Raw genomic sequence first — 18,715 nt, forward strand, 5'->3', positions numbered from 1 at the left:
CGCTTGGGCCCGTCGTGCGTTCGCTTTCTCCTTCCTGATCGCGGTGGGTCGGAGCTTCAGCCTTAAGCTGCTTGCGGCAGGGTGAGCCCTGTCAGGGGATGGGCTTTCCTCTTTTCCTCCCGGAGTCGGAAGCCTGACAGTAGACACCTGGGGCCTACATTTCATTCGGCTAGTTTTCAGATAAGTCATCACTTGGTGCCATTAAATAAAAAATGCTCCGTAGAATTGATCATGGCCTAGGGATTAGAAGTCACTTTAAAAGTAAGACAGATTGAGAGCAAGAAAAAATTTTTGCTTTTTAGAAACATTTGTTAATCACAATAAACTTTATGCAGTGTGCCGTAATTTACCAGCAGGGGACGCAGATATTTTAATTGAAGAGAGAACTCACCTATACTTTTTTGTGCTGAGATTTCCCTTTTGCTACACTCTCTGATCTTTATTGCATCCTTTGGTATAACGTTCTGAAATAGAATGGAAAGGCGAAATGTGTTTGTTTACCGAGAAGTGTGCAGATGGTTCCCTTAATTCTCTTCCTGTTTGTATTTTAATGGAGGCTTGCTTAACTGCTGGTAAAGTCCTAAATATGTAAGTAGGCCACTATGAGGATTTGCTGAATTCAATTTAAGTAAATGACAAATTTCTTTAGACATTTCAGAACATGACCTGTTCTAAATATGCCAAAATTTAAAACCTTGAGACATATGGAATGGTTTCAGAATGTTTTTCCTAAATGTCAAATTTATTAGATGTCGTAGCTTGACATTTTTGGAGAAAAGCAAGTTTGAAATTTCTCAGATCCCATTTTTACTGTACTCGTATTTTTAATTAAAAATATTACTTTGATAAAATCAGTTAAGAATAATTGTAGATCTTTTAACCAAATCGGTAAGAACTATTTGGGGGGGGGGGGGGAATTCTGTCGCTTTTGTCAGCCATAGAAAGAGACCAAATTTTAAAATTATTAGTAAAAGTCTTTAAAATAACCAAATGATATTTAAAATTAGTAATATTTATCTTGCAAAAGATAATAATGGAACTGATCAAGAAACACACCTTGCCGGGCACAGTGTTGCACCGCATGCCTGTAATCCCAGCAGCTCTGGAGGCTGAGGCAGGAGGATGGCGAGTTCAAAGCCCGCCTCAGAAAAATCGAGGCGCTAAGTAACTCAGTGAGACCTTGTCTTAAATAAAATACAAAATAGGGCTAGAGAGGTGGCTCAGTGGCCAAGTGCGCCTGAGTTCAATTCCTGGGACAAAAAACAAAAAAAAATACACCTTCCTTTTCCCTATAAAGTTTAGTTTTGCTTTCTTTCTTTTTTTTTTTTGAATTTTGTTTTATTTGCTCTATAGCAGATTCTTCCCAAATCCTGTAAGTTTTGGAAGAGATTTTTAAAAACCTTTCCTATTGTTTATCATAGTGAATTCATAGCTTGTTTTAGGACACAAAATATGAGTTTTGTACCACCAAATATGTTTCCAAGAGGACACACATAGTAAATTAACTTTCCTTGAGGGTTTTGGGCATTAGGGTATTATCCTTTCTCATCTTCTAGGATTTAGTGTTTCACTTTCCATTCTAAGAGCACTGGATACTCCTTTAGAATAGGGACTTTGCATCTTTGAATTCCACAGGACCCACTGTGTAATTTTAAAGTAAACACTTTTATTTTTGTAGTAGGACACTCTTAGATGAATTTTGTTATGCTTTCATTTATTCCTATGCATAATCAGAAGATATTTCAATAAATGTCATGAATTTTTTTGCAGGATAGTATTTGTATTTTAATCTTTTCTAGCTGCAAAAGAAAAAGGTATAAACAACCATAAGATTTTAAGATGGCATTTGCTTTTCTGCCTCTCTGTTTGATTGGAACTCCCACACCCCCAAAGACTGAGGATTTAACCCATTGCTTCACACATGCTGGACAGTTGCTCTACCACTGAGCTATACTGTATCCACCAATGGGAAGATTCATTCAGAGACAAGTGTCTGAGGCTATATGGTTAATATATGCAAGGCTCTGAATACTATTTCACATTCCTGGTCAATAGTTCTGATCTGATCTTTGGTTTTCTACCTAGGGTTTAATAATGTTAATGAAAGTATTTGCTTTGTCTTTCTGTTGACACATCTTTGTAAGCCTATACAACCAATTTTAATATTTATAAATCAAAACTATAGTTAATGCATTATCAAAAAATTAGAGCAGATTTATAGTTTGGAGGAAGTGAGCCTTTCTAAATGAACCAGGTTAATAATAAGTTACTAATATCTTTTTTCTTTTTCTTGCTTTCATTTTTCCTGTTTTTTCTTTTTTTTTTTTTTGATCTGGGAATACAACCCAGGGCCTTGCATGTGCTAGACAAGTAATCTACCACTGAACTAAATCTCAGCCTTATTACTAAATTTTCTTCTTCTTGAAATTGTATTTCAGTCCACTCTAAGGTGAGGATAATATGCTGTTATTTGAATAGTGGACAGTTAAGGTCAGTTACAATAAGTTGTGTGAAATCTCTTCCAGTTCTTAATCTTAGTCTGTTTTCCCTGAAGCTGTTTTGTAAAACAAAAATTTTAAGAGCAGTTCCGATTGAAAACAGCATAAATAGCTATAGACTTAGTGGCATAGTTTAAACTAAGTAAGTGTTTAATCATCTACTATATACCATTTCACTTATGAAAGTAACCCTGATACTGGTGAATTTGCTTTTGAAGCATCCATGTTTAGAAATACAGTTTGTAGTTATAAGTTTTAATGTATGTGGATGTTTCTTATTATTTTGAACCATTTAAGATAACTGAATTAAACACACATTTTGACATTTTAGAATACTTAGTTTTGTTGTTAAATCACTGTCATGTATTGCTAGATTCATTCGTGTTAGAGGCTGTGAGTTAAACAATTATTTACATGATGTATTATTGAAAATTGAATGATCCTTCTGATTTTTAAGTTTGCTTATTTTTTATATGATCTTTATTATTTTGTGAATACAGTTATGGGATTATATCTATGACAGAGTAGAAATGTGCAGTTTGTTTACACGTGAAACAATAAAATAACTTTAAAGATTCTATAAAAACTAGTCATATTGATTACTTTGTTGGAAATACTTTTAAAAAGTATAATTTATATGTCATTTGCAATATGAAATATGCCCAGAGAAGCAGAGCACCAGAGCTCCCCCCTGATTTTAATGAGAATAAATGAGTCAGTAAGAATTTCAGAAAGCTAGACCCAATTTCAGGTGCTTTGCACTCTCTAGGATGACTGAAGTAGTTTCAGGAGAGCTTCTAAGAGTATAGGGTCTTTGTAGACCCAAAGAGCTATTCAGTAGTCTTAAATATGTATATACAGTCATCCCTCAGTATCCTCAGAGGTTTCCAGAGTCACCTCCCCTAACAAAAAATGTGGGTGCTTAGATCCCTTATATTACAAATGGCATACTATTTGCAAATAACCAATATAGTTCTGTATACTTTAAGTCATCTTCAAATTACCTATTGTAATACTTAAACATTGTAAATTCTATTTAAGTGGTTGTTAACATTCACCAGTTGTTAACATTTTGCCCCCACCTTCGTGTGTGTGTGTGGGGGGGAGGTGTACATTTTTGTTCTTCCTGAACCATTTGAGAGTCAGTTTAAGGCAACATGGCATTTTATTCCTAAAACATTTAGGAATGTAACATCTGAGAATAAGGATATTTTTCCCATAACCTTAATACAGTCACTACAATTTTCAAAATTAGCATTAATACAATATTATTCTATAATAAATAGTTTATAGTCACATTTTCCCAGTTGTCCTAAAAATATACTGTTTTTGGATACAGAATTTAATTATTATGTTTAGCTGCATGTTTCTTCAGTTTTCTTTAGTCTAGAGAAGTTTTTTGTCATTGCTTTTTATGATCTTGGCATTCTTTTTCTTCTTGGTTTGTTTTTTGTTTGCTTTTTAATTCCAGGGATCAAACCTAAGGCCTCACAGTTGCTAAGCAGGTAATCTACCACTGAGCTGTATCTCCAGCCTTGACATGTTTTTTATTAATTTATTTTGATTTTGATTTGTTTTACTATAGTGGGGATTGAACCCAGGGCCTCACACATGCTAGGCAAGAGCTCTATCATTGAGCTATATTCACAGCCCCTTGACCTTGAAGAGTCTTAAGCTAGTTTTCCAGAATGATCCTCTGGAATCATTTGGTTTATTTTCACTGTTTCCTTATAAGATGGCATGCTGTTTAATAATTAGGATTACAGTGCATTATAGTACCCAATTCCTGGTGGAATAAGTTCTGTTTTCTGGTCAACAATCTGTATAACTCTCTGATTCACAGGTAGAAACATAAGTTATTAAAGTCAGTATTTCCTCCACAATAACTAATGGATTCATAAACATTGATTTGGATTTAGATAAGATTAATGCAGATGCTTCTCAACAATGGGGTTGTACCCCAATAAAGCCATTGTAAATTGAAAATTTTGTAAGTTGAACATTCATTTATTATGCCTACCAAATGTAGCTTAGCATCACTATACACCATAGAGTATTGGTTGTTTGCCCCTTGTGATCGTGTGACTGGCTAGGAACTGTGGCTTGCTGCCACTGCCCAGTATCACAAAAGAGTACCGCACTGCATATCACTAGCACTGGAATGTTTCTACTGAATGCCTGTTGCTTTTGTACTATTATAAAATGGAAGAATTGTAATTTGGGGACTATCTGTAGGCTACCACTTCCTGCTCAGGGAGGTGAAGTAAGTGGCTTACGTCACCTAACAGCTTTTTGACTATCATGATTAGAGCTATAGAATCAGCCCATTGGCATTAAACACCCATTATATACAAAACATTGCAGTTTGCCATAGGATACTAAAATGAATGAGACTTGATCCCTGTTCCTAGGAAAGTAATATTCTATGACAGGGTATACAAGTAGTTAAGACTTGGTCTCTGGAGTTACTCTAATTGGCTCTATTCCATACCATATTTTGCTCTGTTGGATTATAAAATGAAGGTTATTCAAAAGTTATTGGAAAGTCTAAGTTAGATTACAAATGTAAATCATTTTAAGTTTTGTTTTAAGAGACAAGGTCTTGGTATGTTGCCCAGCCTGACTTGGAACTCTTGTTAGTCAACTCTGTTACTATAATAAATACCCAAGATAAATCACCTTAAAAACGGAAAGACTTATTTTGACTTACAGTTTTAGAGGTATCAGTGCATGATCAATTGACCCCATGGCTTTGAAACTGTAGCAACATAGTACATCATGGTGGAGGATGATACTATAGTGTATACAGTAGGACATCATACACCTCATGGCTAGGTGCAGAAGAGTGCTGAAGGAAGGCACTGGGCTACCAATATCCTTTTCAAGGTCATGCTGTCAATGTTCTAACTTCCTTCTACTAAGCCTTACCTCTTAAGTGTTCTGCCAGATCCCAATGAGCGGGGGACAAAGCCTTTAATATGTGGGCCTTTAAGTTCCAAACTATAACATAGTTTACTCCACATTCAGATTTCCCCATTTGTCCTGATAATATCTTCATAGCAATTCATTTTTTAAATCCCAGACATAATCAATCACAATCAACTACATTGTATATAGTTGTTAGGTTTGTTGAATTTGGAGGAGCTCCCCAGCTTTGTTTGTGTGTGTGTGTGCGCATTTATCATTCCTGATACCCTCTTTTTCTATGTATAATTCTAAGCAGTTTGTCTTACAAAAAGTTGCTCAGACAGAATTTGCCCCGTTAGTACCTCTTAATTAGAAGAAGAGAGCTAAATATAATTGATTGTTAAGAAAACTGTATAAGTGACATGACCTTCCTAGGGTATTATATTCAGAGGCGTATGATGCCACTTAGTCCCAGTTTGTTTTTTCCAGTACTGGGGATTGAACCCAGGATTCATACATGTTAGGCAAACACCGTATCTCTGAGCTAGACCTCAATCCCCTGACTTAAGAAAAAATTTTTAAATTAATGTTTTAACTGGTAATATAAAAATTAAACATTGTAAGTTTTAGGGAATATTCTTTGACCCCAGGAGTGCTATACCACTGAGTGACTAGCCCTTTTTATTTTATGCTTTTGAGTCAGGGTCTTACAGAGTTCCCCAGGTTGGCCTCAAATATGATCTTTCTGACTCCAGCTTCCTGAGTAGCTGGTTTTACAGGCATGTGCTGCCACACCCAGCAAGGAATATTCTTTGTTATTTTATTTTAATTGAGGTTGTATAATAAATCTGTGTGATAGATGATACTGTAATGTATACAGTAGGACATCAGGGTATAGAGGAGGGTATAAATAGGGAATGTCACAAGTTTAATGAATATACTACCTCTTTAACAGTGTCTAAATATGGTAACTACATAATACTATAGTGATAGGTAGAAGAGACTTAGGGAGTACAAATGTCCTTTACTTAGAATAGGGTTATGGTTATGTTCTGATTAAAGCCATCATAAATCCAAATTATAACTAGAAAATGCATTTTAATATACCTGACCTATTGTATATCCTGGTGTATCTGCATAATGTACTATAGAGTATTGACTGCCTACCCTTGTGATTGTGTGGCTGACTGGGACCTCTGGCCCACATCTGCTGCCCAGACTACAAGAGAATATTTAGTGTATCTCACTAGCCCTGGAAAAGATCAAAATTCAAAATTTGAAGTACTATTTCTACTGAAAGCATATCATTGTCATACTACTATAAAGTTGAAAGATTCTAAGTCAAACCATTGCAAATTGGAGAGTGTGTAGTTCATTTACACACATCTTTGCTATGCATTTACCAAGATGATTCAGATCCTAGAATAATAAAGCACAGACCTGCCTTAGGGATCATGAGCTTGAAAAAAGGTTAGTTTAGGCCAAATAAAATAAGTATCTTACCTGGCTAAATATAACTGTAGAAGTTGCCCAGTGTAACAGGGTAAAAAAATAAATAAGTAGATTTAAAATAATCAACCAGTGAAACCCATCAAAAAGCCTACAAGATGAAACTGTGGTCTGTTCCTAACATTGTGATTTGGGAACTTTGGGATTAGAGGGGGTGATGAAGTTGAGAGTTCAAGGAGATTGTTTTTACTTCTGGTGGAACCATCTGTCATGCCTCCATAAGAGAGGTTACTCAGTTGAGTGAACTTTTGGTATAATAATAATTATGCTTTTAGTGGCATATCTGGAATTTGGGGTTGAAGTATGTATTATTTTATTTTCACATTAGTATCCTTCCATATTTTTCACTTTGTCTCCTGCAGGTCTCTTGAATGTCCTCAAATGTCATCTGTTGATGTGATCTCTGTGATTTGAACTCTCTAGTCTTAATACTGCAAAGTATTAGCTGGTTAAATACTTTATTTTTCCTACTTCTTACCTATCACCTATCTGGTATTTCTACCCAATCCATCATACTTATCTTCTTTCTCAAATTGTCCTAAAATTTTGCTTATGGATAGATATTCCATTAAAACTACCAAACATCCTACCTGGAAGCTTTCTTAATTCCAAATTAGTAAAATATTTTTCATATTCATTTTATTACAATATTATGTTGCTTTTTGAATTCATTTAAAATTTTAAAAATGAATATGGTTATACAGGTTGAGTAACTCTTACCTGAAATGCTTAGGACCAAAAACGTTCAGATTTTGGAGTATGTTGGATTTTGGAATGTTTGCATAGACTTCACTGGTTGAGCATCCCTAATCTAAAAATCTGTTTAAAAAGTTTCATATTTTGGGTTTTGGATTTGCTGATTAGGGATGCTTAATCTCTAATACAGCTCTCAAAATAACCAGTACTTTAGAATAAGTAAATGTCTGTCCTTCCCCCTACATACCCCTTCTTACCCCTTGCTGAGCTTCTAACTCCAGTGGTCAAGCACTCTACCAGCTGTGCCCCCTTTTCCATACCTTTTTTTAAATGAAAAGTAATACACTTTTTCTTAGCATTTGGGAAATATGGAGAGAATGGTTCAGGAGGGACAGATGCTATGTGCTGCTTCCTAATTTTTTCTATTTTACTTTTACATAGTTTGTTTCTTAAATAAGCAAAATATTTTCCTCTTAAAGTACAAGCATGCTTACTTAGAAAAGATTTAGAAAATTCTGAACAACTTAGAAAACAATACTGTATCACGTAAATCATTACCAGTATAACACTATTGAGTTTTGTCTTTTGTAGACAAAATTACCCTAAACAATTTTACATCCTACTTTAATTTTTTAAAGTTTAATATTGTCATAAGCATTTTTACGTGTCATTAAAAATTATCCATGAACAATTTTGAGCTGCATATTATTCTGTCTGATTCGCAGTCTATGCTTTGAGTCTAGGCTGTATAACAAAGGTTGAACATTTAACTTTCCATTGTTTCTACTGTAAGTGCTGCTGATGCTTTGAACACCTTTGTGGTAGAGCTTTGTTTTGAATGTTTGATGATTTACATGGCATAAAATGTCTCTGTTTTTTTAAATATTAGTGTTTTCCTTTATATCTTTTACCACATTTTAATGTTTCTGTTTAGTTTTTTTTTATTTTATGGTGCTGGGACTCAAACCCAGCGTGCCTTATGTGCTAAACAAGTGCTCCACTGCTCCTGGCCTTTGTTCACTTTTTAAATTCATCTAATGTTGTATGTGTTTTCCTCAAACCAGTAGGCCTAAAATGGAATTAATCTTTCATGCTTTCCATTGTCCAGCTGACTAAGCCAGAAACTGAAATCTCTTCATCTTTTATCTTCCCTTTCTGTCTGCACATCTACTTAACCTCTGAGTTCTATTGATTCTATCTTCTAAGTGATTTTTGTTTCAGTTCAGTTTGCTTCATTCCTACTACCATGGTCTTATTCAAGTTACTGTTGCTTCTTTATTTTTATTTTATTTATTTATTTTTTGTAGATGGACACAGAACCTTTATTTTATTTATTTTTGTGTGGTACTGAGGATTGAACTCAGTGCCTCATAATTGCTAGGCAAGCACTCTATCACTGAGTTAGCACCCCAGCCCAGGTTACTGTTAATTCTTACCTGGATTTCTGTAATAACCTGGCTTCTGGTCATCCTGACTCCCTTTCAACCTATTTGCCATATTGCATTGGAAGTTAGTATTCTGTAATGTGATGTTACTTTTTGGCTTAAAATATTGCAGAGTTTTCCTTCAGCATTCAAGCCAATGCCTTAATGTGAGTTAAAAGGTCTTTTTTGAATCACATTTCCAGCTTTGCTTTTTGTTCACCTCTTAACCTTGACTTTTACCATTTTCTTTCTTATGTCATTTCTACAATAAGTTATGGTTTCCTTTCTTCTGGCCTTTGCATATTCCGTTGCTTTTATCTCAGATACTCTTGGCCATCATTTCCCCTTCTCTCAGTGTACACCTGACAATAACTGATTCTTTCCTACTGGACTTTTGAGGTCTCAGATCATACCTACCTCCTGAAAGCCTTCTCTGATGTTCCCTGCAACTGATTAAGTGGTCTTCGTGTGAGAGCCACTTTTAACACATTATTTCCTTCCTCCCCTCCTTTGTGTCTCGCTAAGTTGCCCAGACTGACCTCAAACTTGCCATCCTCCTGCCTCAGCCTCTGGGGTTGTTGGGATTACCAGTTTGCACCACTGCACCTGGCTCTAATACATTTTTTTCTGCTATCCTTTTTGCTCTGTGCATTTATTTGTATAAAGTGTTACATATTTTGTGTGAGTGGTGCTTGGGATTGAACCCTGGACCTCACACATACCAAGCTTAAGCACTACCACTGAGCTACACCTTCAGCCCTAATTTTTTTTAATCAGCATTTCCCAAGGTCTTTTTCCAAGGAATTTAGGTGTCTATGAGGTATTATCTGTTAATGTGAAAGAAGGATTCCTTGGTCAGGTTTCGGAAACAGTCCTTACTGTCTTTGTGAAAATTTGTAATATAAATTGGCATATTGCATGTTAAAGACCCTGAGAATTTTACCAGGCTTTAATATATGGTGGTAAACAAAATAAGTTTGGAGCTTATCAAATCCTATGGACATTTTTTACCATATATCACTATACTTGTTCTATTTGGTACTGGTTTTCACTCCTTCCTGCTCTTTAGTCATCTGTGACACTGTATTGTCTTGATTCTCCAGATCTTTCTTTCATTGTTCTTTTTTAAAAAAATCTTCTTCATGGGTTCCTTTTCCTCTGCTATTCTACTTAAATGTTGGTGCTCCTTTGGGTTCTGTCTTAGCCCACTGTTCATTTCACAATTTATACTCTCCAGATAATCTCTTCCACTTTGTTGGTTTCAGATATCAGTCACATTTACTGTTTACTGATTGCTTCAGTTGGGGCTCAGAACAATAGAAATGTTTCAAGTAAAGGGGGCAATCTCTTAAACAGAACCTAAGGTAAATTTGAGCCTTGTGGGGGAGAAAGTGCTGGGACATCACCAGCTGCTTCTACTAGATAACCACCCTAAAAACTTGGAAGTCTTTAATTCTCCCTCTCACTATTAATAAATTCTGCCATTTTCAAATTTTGAATACTTATACTGCTTCACTATCTTACATCCTTATCATTTCTTGTTTGAGCTGATTCAGATAACCTTCTTTTGCACGCAGTTAGTTCTTTGAGAAATCACCAGAATCATCCTTTAAGAAATCAACAGAATGTTGTATTGAAAAATGCAGGTCTGATTAATTCTCTTGCTTGAAACTCTTCCGTGGCCCCCTATATGTGTAAAGATGAGAAACTCTTTAACTAAGTTTGAGGCTACTTCTTCTACTTTCTCTTTACTCCAGGACTAGAGATTTATTCTCCAGGAGCTTTAAACTGTCATTGTCCTGTCTACTTCATTATGGTTTTTTTCCATTGTTATTTACACACACACACACACACACACACACACACACACCCTTTTTTTTGGTCATACTACTTCTTGTTTCCTAACCAGTGCATATCTCTTTTATTGTACTTACACATAAGCAGATGATTATGATGAAATTTCTTCCTGTGTAGGCTATGATCTTTAAGATCAGTGTTTGTGTCTTACTTGTTTTTGTAGTCCTAGAACCTCTGGGTACATGGCAGGTATTCTGTAATGTTTGCTGAATGAATGAAAGATCTTGTACAAATTCATGCCCAACCGTGGTCCTTCAATCCAACCCCCCTTAACTCCAAGTGCCTCAGTTGCAGGTTCTACCAAGGTGTTTTCAGGTAGTTAATTCTGTAGGTTTGGAGACTCATCTGTGATTTTATTTATGCAATCCCACAGTGCTGGGACTCGAACCCAGGCCTCCAGCATGCGAGGCAGGCACTCTACGAGATGGGCTATATGGCCTGCACTTCATCTATTATTTTAAATGATAATGATGCCTTACGGCAGTATTAAAAGTGATACAGCATCATTTCAACATGTAGAGAAATCCAGACGTGGGCTGGGGATTTAGCTCAATGGTAAAGTTCTTGCCTAAAATGCACAACCCTGGGTTTGACTCTCAGTACCACCAAAAAAACAAAACAGAACAACAACAAAAAAAAAAAATTGTAGGAGAAACCCAAACACTGTTAATATTCCCACATAATGGTAATGAATATTTTAAAAGTAAGTATGACATTATAATGTTTGCATGCAAATCTTGATCTAAGATTTTAAGTTCACTGAAGAGTCCACATATATCCCTATTGCTAAGCAATGCATAACTGTATGTTCTTGTAAATATTTACTGATTCTTGTCATTGTTGTTAGTAATTCTAGTATACACTTTTAACTTTTAAAAATTGTTTTTATAGCCTCAAGGAATAGGTTCTCCCAGTGTTTATCATGCGGTCATCGTCATCTTTTTGGAGTTTTTTGCTTGGGGACTATTGACGGCACCCACCTTGGTGGTAAGTAATTTTAGTCTATTTACCACTGATTCTTAAAATCTCTTTTTCTGCAGTTTTGGAGGAAAAGTTGGCATTTTTCCTTTCCATGGTTAACTCAAACCAATATTGTCAATTCCTCAGTACTCACCTGTGTTTTACTCTTTTAGTTGTGTTTTTCAACCTTTTTCTCTTCTTTACTTCTGGGGGGCTGGTGGTGAAGATTTGTGAATTTGGATATGTCATTGGACATATTCAAACAGAGGCTCAGTCATCACTCTGTTTGGATGAGGGTGAAGGGTTTCTTATTCTGGGTTTAGGAAAGATAATGCCTATGACCTGAATTAGTTGGTATGATTATTTTGAGATTCATTCATATAGTTGCAATTTCCAAATTACATGGTTTAGTTTGGTTTTGTTTGGAATAGTTCCATGAGTAACAGAAATAATAATTGTAAGGATATCAATTTGAATATAATTTGATTGTGATCCTTCCTTTTTAAGAATTATAATTCATTTACCAACAATGGATATCATCAGTTCTATAAAGATTTTCAAAATAATTGTAATGTGGTCTTTTAAACTGTCAATTTTTTTAGTTTACTTGTTTCCAATGGGAATCTTTTAAAAATTAATTTACATGTTTCCTGCCTTCATAACTCAAATACAATGATAGATGAGATACACACATCTGTACTTCATTATTTTGCAATTACCTTTTAAGGCGTACTGAGGCACTATAGTAACTTTGTAGTGTCATGATTTCATATTATCTTTCTTCATGTTCTAGTGTGCTTGATTGTAATCTGCTCTCAGTTTAACATAAGAATCTGTCTGATGGATTACCACTCTTGTCATTTTTAAGTACTTGAGCTTTGTAATAGTAAACAGTTCATATCTGTTTATATTACATTGGGCATAGGCACAGACCTAAACACTTAACAACATTATCATTTTAATCCTCACAACCCACCTTGACTTAGAAAAGAAACTTCATTGCTACTGTGATAGTAAACTGTAGTGTTGGTATATGAATATAGGCTTGCTTGATTCTGGTGCTCTGTCTTTTGGGAAATGTGGGTAGTAAGTGATTCATACCTATGTTTTAGGTAATTGAGGTTATTGGGCAGTTCAACCATTAGCTAAGTTAAGGGAAATTAAAATTTGATTAAGCTGTTAGTAAACTGTCACAAAAGCTTTTTGTGATGTTTCCATAATTTTTCATCAGAATTTAAAGTATGTATAACTACTTCAATTTCACTTTTTTTTTGCTTATTCATATATTTTTTTTAAGTAAGTCAGTTTTTTTAATAACTGGTATAGTTGTTTTTTTCTAGTTGAACAAAGGAGACTATCTTCTTTAAGAATAAGTTATTTAGGTATAAAGATATTTATTTGTTTACATAGGGAAACTAATTTCGTGCTTGGTATATTTTTAATTATTTTTGTTAACTAAAAATGGCTAGTATCTTTAAGATTTTTTTCTTTTATTTCTTTCTCTCTTTTTTTTTTTTTTTGGATTGGCATCATGGGCTATTGAACCCAAGGGCTTTGCATAGCTTGCTAGGCAAGCAATCTCCAACTGAGATATACCTCCAGCCCCTCAAGACTATATTTTCTACTAATTTAGTGATTTATACCTAGAGGTGAATGACAGATTCTAGGAGAGATTAAACCTGTTTTATTAAAACTAGAATCTCGAGGGTGAAACCTAGGCATTTTTGTTTTTTTAGAAGTGATTGATATATCATCATTTAAGAATAATATATTAATTCAGAGTGAGCTTTTAAGAAGGTTTTGCTTATTTTTATTCTTTTTTTTTTTTTTGCTTACAAATTTTGGGTTTTTGGTATTCATTATTTTGTACTCCTTCCTCCTTGCCCCCATGTTGGAGTGTGGAGAGAAGTGGGTTTTAGGGTAGAAGAAGGCACCAGGTAGTGATGGTACTTTTCTGATAACATTCATTTATGTTTGTTTATTGTGGTACTGGGAATTTAAACCAGGGGCATTCTACCACTGCTACACCCCCAGGGCTTATTTTTATTTTGAGACAGGTCTCCCTGAGTTGCTAAGGCTGGTCTCAATTTTGCAATCTTCCTGCCTCAGCTCACCTGAATTGCTAGGATTATAGGCGTGTACCATGGTACCCAACAAGTAGTTTGTTAACTTTTAAATGTTTCATTTCTGTTTTATGTGTTTTGAAAGTGATTATAAAGGATACTAGCTAAAGAGTCACAATTCTTAACTTTCATTTAGAAAGGGAAAATGAAGATATTGTTGAGTTTATTTTTATTTTAAGTCCATATCTTTCTCTTCCCATACAGAACTTTCAAAAATGACATTATAGTTTGTTTCAGCATTTTGCTTTCAATGATATTCTTTAAATTAATTTATTCAAGTTATAACCAATTTTAGACATGTTAATGATAATAAATTTTGACCTTTAGATTTATTATAACCTTAATTTCTTATTTTTTAAAAATGTGACATGAATTTTTTTCTTTTCCACTTCATGTGGTTGAGATTACATCTTTGAGATTTAAGTTTTTACAGAATACAGTCAAAAGGGGAAGAAATGAAACCTCTACCATCAAGGGAATTTAAGTTAACTACAAAGAAGAATTCTGTACTGACAGATATTTTTGACGGCTGAAGTTTAACACTTTTGAGAGGTTGTGAATATATTTAGTTTATAGTGGATGTTAAGTGATCAATGATTAAATAACACTAACTTGATAAAGAGAATGGTGACAGTAGGTATAAGAATATATAATGCTAGAAACAGCTTTACTCCTTTGACAGACCAATAGTTAGAAATACTAGGTCAACATTTGGTAATTCAAACTGCTAAGATACACAGTCCATGTTGTTAGACACATCTATCACCATCTCTTCTACCTAATTGATTTCTCATCCTTTACTACAGAGATAATCCCTAGGCATTTAGTATTTTAAGAACTACTTTCAAAATCTTTAAAGATCTTAAAAATTTTTAAGTCAATAAAATTTCTTGAAAGTATGTATTTTTTTTCCTTATTCAACTCTAAAGACCAGTGCTAAAGGATCATGACAGATGAAAATCTTACATTTCAATTATTCCTTGCTGTTATTTTTTCTGTTGCAATTTTGTTCAAAATTATGTGGCCTTAAAGGAGAAATTGCTTTAGAGCAGAAAATTGTGTATACAGGAGCAATTTGGAAGGTTTAGGGGCCAGCCTTTATTTTGTTTTTACCAACAACAAGTAAATTTTTGTTAAGTTACTAGCTATTGGCAGAAGAGTAACTGAAGAAAATGGAGCAATTCTAATCCTCATAAAGGTTCTTGCAGGATGTAAAAAGGTGCACTCAGCATAGTGTTTCTTCCTAAAAGGAAAACATTAACCCACCTTTCTTCTTAATCCTCACGTTCCCATTTTCTATTTTTTTTTTTTTTTTTTACTGAGAGAACATTTAATAGTAGAAGCATTATCTTTTAAGTCAAGCAAGAACTCAGAGGTCATATCAGTAAAGTGGTAATATAATTTAATTCATAATGTTGATTAGACTATTTAGTGTATGAAGTCCCAACATATAGGCTATAAAATCAGTACTGCCATTTTTAAAAATTTTTTTTTCCAGTTGTCTTTCCCTCCAATTGCCCTTTCAGCCAATGAATTCCCAGTGGTTCACCCATCACTCACTAATGTGACTTGAGAATAGATCTTGGAAAGTGTAGAATATCTTGTTATTCATTTTCATAGTTTGAGATTTTTTTCTTGCTTTGATCTTTCTTAACTTGTGGCAATTAAAAATTCCCTATTTTCCCAGTTTTCTATTCTGGACAGTATATACCCATCTGAAAGAGACTACAAGTCAGTTTATGTGGGAATCACTATATTACAGACTTTTCAAGTCTACCTCTGGGGTTCAGTTTCAGCTTTCCCACTTACTGATTGTAATCTTGGACAGGACATTAAACTTCCGTATATCTATTTTTGATAGGGTTGTTGTGAGGAATCAAATGAGGTAATATATAGAGAGCTATCAATTTAATGTTCTATAATATGGTAAATGCCATATAAATATTTGGTATTATTAGTATTTACTCATATGCATGCATAGGGTCATACAAATCTGAAAATTTATATGAAATTAGATTGTATTATGAAGGGATATTTGAAAATGTAAAGGTAGAGATTTTATGGAGAGTAAAAGTGATTTTTATTTTGGTTTTTATTCTTCAGGTGTTACATGAAACCTTCCCTAAACATACATTTCTGATGAATGGCCTAATTCAAGGAGTAAAGGTAAGATCAATCATACATCTACATATAAATATCTATATGCATGCACATACATACATATTATGTACATTTAATTCTGCCAGTTCATTGTTAATTGAGTCAACAACTCAATTTTTATAATTAGAGTATAATTTGGAGGATTATTTAATGCTTTTGGCCAACTGAATTTTAAATATAATTTGACTCAAATATAGCCAACTGTGCATTTATAAACTAAAATAATATAGATTGGAGAGAGAAAAAACTATGCCAGAAACCCCACAAATACAAAATTATATTGGTATGATAAAGCATTCGTTATTATACAATTCTTTTACTCTTGATTCAGTTTGGCCAACAGATTTTATAAACAGATTGTTAACCTATTAATATAAAAGCAGGTAATTAGCATATATTTTTTCCAGAAATGCTAATGTAAGTTATTGTGATTGAGAATTCATTAGAGCATTTATATTTAATACCCAGTTACAGCTCTGCAGATGATTCTAGCATATCTGAGGGAATTTTTAAATTATATATAGATAAGAAATAAGTTACTTTTTATCTAAAGTTTAGTGATTTGTTCATTGAGTAACAAAGTTGTTTAAAATCCTTTTGTGGTAGTAAAATTTATTTTGGGCTCATGGATATACAGAATAATTATTTTTTTAATTTAAGGAAACAAAGTTGTTTAAAATTCTTCTATGGTTAAGTAAAATGATTTTTAACGAATACATAGCATAAATTTTCTTTTAAATTTTTTTAGGGTTTGTTGTCATTCCTCAGTGCCCCACTTATTGGTGCTCTTTCTGATGTTTGGGGCCGAAAATCCTTCTTGCTGCTAACAGTATTTTTCACATGTGCCCCAATTCCTTTAATGAAGATCAGCCCATGGTATGTGCATATTTAGATTAATGCAACTAAATATCATTTTCTGTTATTACTTTCTTAATGTTTTTTTTCTTGCCAACTTATCTATGTAGGTTTTAATTTTGTTTCTTCTACTTATTCTTTGACTCAGATAAGAAAATTCCTCAAAATATAGTAACTAAGTAAGAGTTTATAAAGGTTTTAGAAATAGATGCTACTGTTGGAAGTAGCTACACTATTGGCAAACTTGCTTTTGGATTTCACAATCAAACTTCAAAACAGTATTTTAGGGACTGGGTAGAGTTGTTAACACTTTATTTTCTTAAATAGAATATTAAAAACATATGTACAGAGGCTGGGGCTATAGCTCAGTGGCAGAGTGCTTGCTTAACATGGTGGGAGACACTGAGTTCGATCCTTAGCACCACATAAAAATAAACAAATATAATAAAGACATGCTGTGCATCATCTACAACTATCAAAAAAATCTTTTTAAATATGTACAATTTTATCATTATTGTATTCATTAGGAATAGGTTATACTATATTTCAGGAAAGTCCAAAATGATAGCTGCTTAACATGAAGGAAGATTATTTCTCTCTCAATATAAAAAAAGACTGGCAAGCTGCTATTGTAGTCCCAGTAAACCATCCTTTTTCTATCTTGCTGCTCTGCCATCCTCAGCTATCACCTCACTGTACAAAATAGCTACTCAAGAACCAGCTATCGTATCACACTTCAGGCAGCACAAGGGAAGTTGCAGCTAAGAAAAGTACATCACTGTCTTTTAAGGAAACTTTTTAGAGTATTTCCATCCAACCTCTGCTTACGTCTCTTTGGTCAGGTTTTAGGTATATAATGCTGTTATAAAATGTTGGACTCAGCAACTCTGATTAAAATTAGAATTTTTTTTTAATTAAAAGGAATGAGGGAAAACTCACAAAAAAGAAAATGAATGTCCCAAAGTAAAAGAGTAGTAGTAGTAGTTGTAAATTTATTCTCTGATGTTCTTACTACACTGAGTTTTAATATTGGTTATTTAATTAGTTAATTAATGAATGGGGTATATTTCATTGGTGTCTAGAAAGGCCTAGGGGCTAAACAGCAGGATCTTCTCTCATAGGTTAGATAGAACTCTAAAAACCAAAACCTTGATGAATGCTCATTATGCAAATTCAATCTTACTGCAGTAATCTGGGGAATAAGCAATGAGTTTGCTTTGAAAAGCAGTGCGTTAGAAAAATTTAGTAGCTATAATGTACTGGTGGAATGATATCTTTAAAGTTCATTATGATTACACAGAATTTTTAAAAACTACATCATTACAATAGAGGTTTCCTATTTCTGCCTAGATATTTTGGAGTCATCCATAGTAAAATATAGTTTGCTTTTCAAGATACTTTTTGTTTGGGTTTGTTTGTTTGTTTCCATTACTAGGAGGGCTAGGCAAGTGTTTTGTTTTTTTTTTTGAGAATGGGTCTCACTAAATTGCCCAGACTGAATTGAATTTGCTGTCCTGCCACAGCCTCCTGAGTAGCTGGGCCCCCATGCCTATTTCTTTCATTCATGCTTTATAGTTAACTGTTAACAGCAGTGTTCAGGTTTCCTCTGTAAAGACTGATTTGTTTTCTTAACATTTGAAAAGCTATAATAACTTACGAAAAATATCTAGTTTCTCTAAATGGCTCAAAGTAAATGTGGAGGAACTTTTTGTTTTAGTGATTCTTT

The 18,715-nt window shown here is 33.9% G+C and overlaps 1 protein-coding gene across 2 annotated transcripts in view; it reads left to right on the plus strand.

Annotated features, from left to right (window-relative positions):
- MFSD14A (major facilitator superfamily domain containing 14A) overlaps positions 1-18,715 on the plus strand; it is a 35,452-nt gene that overhangs the window by 709 nt on the left and 16,028 nt on the right. For both annotated transcript variants that reach the window (XM_079110766.1, XM_079110767.1), the window contains exons 2-4: positions 11,783-11,878; positions 16,078-16,140; positions 16,883-17,010. In XM_079110766.1, the coding sequence (XP_078966892.1) occupies positions 11,783-11,878; positions 16,078-16,140; positions 16,883-17,010 (287 nt within the window). The remainder of the gene's footprint in view (positions 1-11,782; positions 11,879-16,077; positions 16,141-16,882; positions 17,011-18,715) is intronic.

Source organism: Sciurus vulgaris, assembly GCF_902686455.1.
Source record: "Sciurus vulgaris genome assembly, chromosome: 1".
Taxonomy (NCBI): Eukaryota; Metazoa; Chordata; class Mammalia; order Rodentia; family Sciuridae; genus Sciurus; species Sciurus vulgaris.